The 7,015-nt window shown below is 50.1% G+C and overlaps 1 protein-coding gene across 1 annotated transcript; it reads left to right on the forward strand.

The window, feature by feature from the left end:
• Nucleotides 1-1,160: 1,160 nt before the first annotated feature.
• LOC123113412 (peroxidase 35) lies at nt 1,161-3,850 on the forward strand. The gene is made up of 4 exons (XM_044534637.1): nt 1,161-1,627; nt 1,725-1,925; nt 2,068-2,233; nt 3,125-3,850. Exons 1-4 carry the CDS (start codon nt 1,418-1,420, stop codon nt 3,523-3,525), a joined length of 978 nt encoding a protein of 325 aa, XP_044390572.1. The 5' UTR covers nt 1,161-1,417; the 3' UTR covers nt 3,526-3,850.
• The last annotated feature ends 3,165 nt before the right edge of the window (nt 3,851-7,015 follow it).

Below are 7,015 nucleotides of genomic sequence, written 5' to 3' on the forward strand. Positions count from 1 at the left end.
AGAAAAATTAGGATCAAAAGGAGCGTCATTTCCCACTAAAAAAAGGCGTGTCGGCCCATCTCAGTTTCCTTTCCACCGGCCTACACTCCGGATCAAACACTCAACAAAAAAAAAAAAAACTCCACTGCATGCTCCGAGGAAAAAAAAAGCTCCGCTCCACTGCACGCTGTCAACATCGACGGAGAAATGGACCGAACTGCACGTAACATGCTCTTGGAAACGGCGAGTGCAATTCAAGCCATTCCAACAAACATGGCGGCCAGAGCTTTCAAAAATAAAAATAAAAAAAGAGGAAAACGTGGTCGCGAGTGGCGAGCGGCAGGAAGCGACCAGCTGCGAGCCCTTTCAGGTGGCCGCCATGGCTGTGGAAACGCGAAAGAGCACATGAATGCTGCCTGCTCCGGTGCTGGATCTCGTCTCCTACTGTAGACATAGCTGGTGCTCGTCTCTATGCCGTCTCAGACCATTAAACCTGCTCCGGGGGGCGAACAACCATTCTTGGCCGCGTTCGCCTTTCCAGAGAGGCGGCCAGACCCAGAAGCCAACCCTATCTGCTCCGTCCATTTCCGCACCGGCTATGCTGCACACGGAACTGCAATGCCATGGCTGTTTCCTGGGTTCAGTTTGCACTTTGCAGTGCCTGTGCATTGCGTGACACACGTCTCTTTCATTTTTCAGGCCCTTCGGTCTGTGTTATCCGGCAAAAAAGAAGCCCAACCCACAGAATCACACTGCATCATTAGTGGCCGATTTTGTTAGTCGCTAGCGTGCACTCGGAGCGAGCGTTGTCATTTGTACCACCAAGAAAGGCTTTAACGTACTACTCCAGTACTACAGAGCATACGCCGGACGGAGCCCCACCAACCGCGCCATGTGGAGGTTGCGAGCCCTACACATGTTTGCAGCGCAAGCGGGCAGAGCCGGTCTGTGATGTCCGTGATGAGGCCGGACGTGGACAGACGCATGCGTCCACGTGGGGACGCGCCCGGCTTCTATCTGGATCGCCCGCGCCGCTGCATCCATCCATGATCCATCCGCCGCGCCGCGCACGCATCTCGAAGCGCGCCGTCTATCGCACCACTGTACCAGACTGGATACGTCCACGAGCCATCGCCACCTCTCCCCCACACTCCGAGAAAGCTTGGCTTCTACTACTACTACTCCAGCACAATAACTAGGCCACCCACAAACACACCCGCACCCGCACACAGCCGCGGCGACAGACACCCAACGGCATCGTCATCATCACCGCCACCGCCACCACTTCTTCTAGATAGCTCCTGGTACTGCCGTGCCGTCATTAGCCGCGGGAGCAGAGCCTGGACGAGTCCCAGATCGGTCGGTTCGGTCGGCACCGGAAGGCATTCAGGCAGCTAGGCGTGGGAACTAGATTAGGATCCTAGCGGCAAAGTGCAGCATGGGCGCCGGGATTAGGATCCTAGCGGCGGCCCTCCTGGCGCTCGCGGCTGTCCGCGGCGCGACGGCGCAGCTCCGGCAGGGCTACTACTCCGCCAGCTGCCCCAACGTGGAGGCCATCGTGCAAGCCGCCGTGGCCCTCAAGGTCCAGCAGACGCCCGTCGCCGTCGGCGCCACCGTCCGCCTCTTCTTCCACGACTGCTTCGTCCAGGTCCCGCTCGATTCCCCTGCATCTATCTGTCTGCATTTCATTCGATTCTTGTCCCCTGTCTGGCTGTGTGTGGCGCCTGACGACCATGCGTCTCCAGGGATGCGACGCGTCGGTCATCATCGTGTCGTCGGGGAACAACACGGCGGAGAAGGACCACGTGAGCAACCTCTCCCTCGCCGGCGACGGCTTCGACACCGTCATCAAGGCGAAGGCGGCCGTGGACACGCAGTGCCCCAGCCCCAACCTGGTGTCGTGCGCGGACATCCTCACCATGGCCACCCGGGACGTCATCGGCCTGGTACGCGCACGCCTGCCCACTCCCTTTCGAGATCTATCTACCAAAAGCGTCCGAGCTTTCGATGCCTGCATACATATATTATCAGCATTCAGCAATACAAACAACAATGCCTCTGAAAGCATCTTTGCTGCCACGCGCGCAGGCCGACGGCCCGGCGTACCCCGTGGAGCTCGGGAGGCTGGACGGGCTGGTGTCGACGGCGAGCAACGTGGACGGGAACCTGCCGCCGCCGTCGTTCAACCTGGACCAGCTGACGGCGATGTTCGCCGCCAACAACCTGTCCCAGGCCGACATGATTGCGCTCTCCGGTAAGGCGAGCCAATTACTCCCTCCATTCCACAATCTAGTGCCTATAGATTTTTGTGAAAGTCAAACTTTGCCAACTTTGATCAAGTGTATAGAGAAAACTGTCTACGTCTACAATACCAAACATGTATATTCTAACTCATGATGTCCCAATGAGGTGCATTTGGTATTCTAGATGTACCTACTTTTTTCTATAAATATGGTCAAAGTTTGTAATGTTTGACTTCTGTAAAAATCTATAGGCACTACGTTATGGAACGGAGGGAGTATTAAAGAGATGTTTACTAACCGCCCCTGCCAACCCCCCGAATTACTTTAGCCGCTGCCTGTACTGGTCGCGCTCGTGTCAGGAAGTACCCCCATGTGCTCTGTTTTCCTGTCTTGCAACCCACACAAAGCCGGGCGAAAAGGGCTGGATTCTGCGTGCTGATCGAGGGATTTTTGTTGGGGCAGTAGAAATAGTAGTAGTAATGTGTTTCATCGTTAGCAGTAGCACTGTCAGTATATTTTTAGTTATCCCGTTAGACTGAACCTGATGATAGTGGAGTGTGCGTGCACTGTAGCTGGTTGCTGGTCAGTAGATCTGAAAGGGGTCAAACTGTGGAGGACTAGCTGTACTGCCTTTGCTTGCACGTGAAAGAAAGGTCATCTGCATTATTGGCATATCCTTCGCCCACAATCGCACCCTCACAGTTTGCAACCCAGAAGCGTCCAACAGCTTGATTTCGGCCCATCCGTTCACAAACCATGGGCCTGCAAAATGAGCTGGGGGCACTGTACAATTGTATGGCATCTTGGCACGAAATCTGCAGAAACTGTACACGATTATGTGTACGAATGTTTGCCCGTGACCTTAATAAGAAAACAAATGCGGTGTTGTTTCTTGTTTGCAGCGGCGCACACGGTGGGGTTCGCGCACTGCGGGACGTTCACGGGCCGGATCCAGACGGCGGCAGTGGACCCGACGATGGACCCCGGGTACGCGTCGCAACTGCTGGCGGCGTGCCCGGCGGGGGTGGACCCGAACGTGGCGCTGGAGATCGACCCGGTGACGCCGCACGCCTTCGACAACCAGTACTTCATCAACCTGCAGAAGGGGATGGGCCTGCTCACCTCCGACCAGGTCCTCTACGCCGACCTCCGGTCGCGCCCCACCGTCGACGCCTGGGCGGCCAACAGCTCCGACTTCGAGGCCGCCTTCGTCGCCGCCATGACCAACCTCGGCCGCGTCGGCGTCAAGACGGACCCCGCGCTCGGCAACATCCGCCGCGACTGCGCCGTGCTCAACAGCTGATTTGTTTGGTTATTGCATTGGTTGATGCAGGAGAACAAGATGCAGTGCAAGCTCGATCGATGCTTGGGGGTATGATATGGATATCCTATCATCAACTGTTCATAGTTAGCTTGGCCACTCGATGGGGTGGTGCTGAGATTATAATACAGGTAGCTTTCGAGACACAAGTCTAGTTCTAATCCATCGGAATGTTAATGGTTGAGGAGTCTGTTGAGTTGAGCATCATTTGTTTTGATCTGCCATTGTTGCGTGTCGTTCGATTACTTAGAGCCGAATGTATTAATTGTGTGTTTAATATGGGAGCGAGATTCATTTGCTTCGAATATACACGCTTGTTAACACCCCCGGCACTTTTTTTTAGGGTTACCAAACACTTTTTTGATCTATGTGAACAAAAAGAGGGATACACACTGGATCATGCGGGTTAATGAGCCACGGGTGGCGACCCGGATCAACCGAGATAGCGTGTTCGGCAAGATTGTGAGCATCAACAATCGCGGCTCTATTCTCAAAAATAAAACTGCAGCTATTAAAATTGGTTCTACGAAGTAAAATTTCTTTGACCAACTCTATTGCTCGACCACCACTTCATGTAAGGTCAACTCTAATGCTAGACCGCATTTGGTCTGTCTCTGTCCGTTTGAGTCGAAACGAACACAAAACGCGGCCCAATGCACCGACACAAGCAATTGGGCGTTCGTATTTTCTCCGCCCGCGACTCATTTTCGGACCAAATGTGGGCCGCATTTGCGTCGAAACGGGTATGGCGCGGACGCGCCCTCCCTCCCCCCCCTCCCCAAAAAAATCCTCCCATGGCCACCGCCCCGGACACAGGCGCCGTTGGCATTTTGGCCGCCAACTTCGCCCCGTTCCTCCCCGACGCCTCGAAGAAGAGCAAACCCGAGAAGAAGTTCATGTCGGCGCAGCTTGCCTGAGAAACGAAGAAGAGGGCTGGTCGCAGAGCCATTGCAGCGAAGAGGAAAGCCAAAGCCCACGCCGCACAACAGAGGGCCGCCATTGAGGATAACGAGGCCCTCGTCGCCAAGGCCATGCAACACACCCTTCTCCTGCTAGGGTTTTGCCGACCCATGCCCGCCATTCTTTCCGCCGGCATGAACTGTGGTCCCTGGCATGTCTATGGCTGCAGTCTAATTTAGTTTTCATTTTTTTCTTACAAAAGGGTCGGAGGCCAAATTTGCTCTGAAGTGGCCGAACAACAACCCTTTGCCCGATCCGAACGGATTGAATCAGAACAAAACCGACGTCTGTTTGCGGTCGCACGCTGGAGTTGGGCTAAGTGTCCCCTGCTACCTCTTGAGCATGTGTTGGTTTTCCCTTGAAGAAGAAAGGGTGATGTAGCAAAGTAGCAAACACATCGCAAAAAGAATTACATCGAATAGATCTCCAAGAATATCGACGAGAACTTTGTATTAAGAATCAAAGAGAGAGAAGAAGCCATCTAGCTAATAACTATGGACCTGAAGGTCTGTGGTAAACTACTCACGCTTCATCGAAGAGGCTATGGTGTTGATATAGAAGCCCTCCATGATCGATTCCCCCCTCCGGCAGATCGCCGAAAAAGGCCCCAAGATGGGATCTCACGGGTACAGAAGGTTGCGGCAGTGGAAAAGTGGTTTTGTGGCTCCCCCTGATGTTTCTAGGGTATAAGAGTATATATAGGCGAAAGAAGTACTCCCTCCATTCCCTTATACAAGGCCACTATGAAAAAATACAATTTGCATCTATACAAGGCCACTAACAATAATCAGAGGCAAACATTAATGATGTTTCCTCGTACTACCAACTTGTTTAATACTTGCATGCATGTAGTCATAATGACACTGTGCTACTTCCTTCCCATTCCTTCTTTGCATGCATGCGGGCGTATTAATGATCCCGATGAACAAAAATAATAATTGACTTGCAAAGTAGTCATTAAATTTTACCTTGGTACCTGTAATTTGAGCTTGTGGCCTTGTATAAGGGAAGGGAGGGAGTACGTCGGTGGAGCTACGAGCGGCCCACGAGGGTGGGGGAGCACCCTCCTGCCTCGTGGCCTCCTCGTGGCGTTCCAGACTTCTACTCCAGTCTTCTAGATTGCTTCCGATCCAAAAAAGATCATCGCGAAGGTTTCATTCTGTTTGGACTCCGTTTGGTATTTCTTTTCTGCAAAACTCTAAAGGGATAATTAGATTTCTACCCCTAGTTGTGTCTCGCTCGTCTGTTCTACACCTAATTCCCAAAAGTCACCAGTTCTGTCCAAGTCACTTTGCTCCTCTTATGCTTTTGCCCTTTGACCGTTTGACCGCCAGTTTGAAAACTTCATAACTAATTCATACTAAATTATAAAAATGCAAATAAGATACCAAAATGTTTAGAAAAACATCACCTATATGTCAGTGTCATTTGCATTCATTAAAAAAATGTTGGAATGTGCCCATCCGAGTTTTAGCTCTTATGCTACCAGCATGAATAGTAAAATCTAAAAAAGTTCAAAAAAATTCAAAAAAAAATTGGTGGCAAAGAATGAAAAATGTTTCAAGTGTCTACCAAGTTTCATCAGGGAATAACATTCGTGGGTGCCGCAGCAAAAAAACAATCAGCACTTCAAAATTGATTATTTTTTTGCCACGACTTCCACGATCTAGTGCTAGTGCAATACCCTTTGACTTATATAAAGAAATTATGCATGATATTGCACCCGCTGAAATAGAAGGTATTGATATTACTATTAAGCTTGCCAATAGGGATACCATTAAGCCAGATGGGATTGTTAGAGATGTTGAAGTCTTGTGTGGGAAAGTTAAATATCCTGCTGATTTTCTTGTTCTTGGTTCCCCACAAGATGAATTTTGTCCCATTATATTTGGTAGACCCTTCTTGAATACTGTTAATGCTAGGATTGATTGTGAAAAGGATATTGTTACAATTGGCTTAGGGGATATGTCTCATGAGTTTAATTTTGCTAAATTTCATAGACAACCCCGTGATAAAGAATCACCTAGTAAGGATGAGATTATTGGTCTTGCTCCTATTGCCGTGCCTCCTACTGATCTGTTAGAACAATATCTGCTAGACCATGAAAATGATATGTTCATGAATTAAATAAGGGAAATAGATGAAGTGTTCCTTCAACAGGGTCCTATTCTGAAACACAACTTACCTATTGAAATCCTAGGGGATCCCCCTCCACCCAAGGGTGATCCCGTGTTTGGTCTCAAACCATTACCTGATAATCTTAAGTATGCTTATCTTGATGAAAAGAAAATATATCATGTTATTGTTAGTGCTAACCTTTCAGAGCAAGAAGAAGAAATATTACTGAAAACTCTGAAGAAGCACCGTGCTGCTATTGGATATACTCTGGATGATCTTAAGTCCATTAGTACCACTCTATGCCAACACAAAATTAAAGTGGAGAAAGATGCCAAACCAGTTAGAGATCCTCAACGACGATTGAATCCTAAGATAAAAGAAGTGGTAAGAAAGG

This window comes from Triticum aestivum, chromosome 5B (assembly GCF_018294505.1).
Source record: "Triticum aestivum cultivar Chinese Spring chromosome 5B, IWGSC CS RefSeq v2.1, whole genome shotgun sequence".
NCBI lineage: Eukaryota > Viridiplantae > Streptophyta > Magnoliopsida > Poales > Poaceae > Triticum > Triticum aestivum.

Coding starts and splice junctions, on each gene's coding strand:
- LOC123113412 (XM_044534637.1), top strand. CDS start 1,418: ATGGGCGCCGGGATTAGGATCCTAGCGGCGGCCCTCCTGGCGCTCGCG. Junction 1,926..2,067: donor CCCGGGACGTCATCGGCCTG/GTACGCGCACGC, acceptor CCACGCGCGCAG/GCCGACGGCCCGGCGTACCC. Junction 2,234..3,124: donor CGACATGATTGCGCTCTCCG/GTAAGGCGAGCC, acceptor TCTTGTTTGCAG/CGGCGCACACGGTGGGGTTC.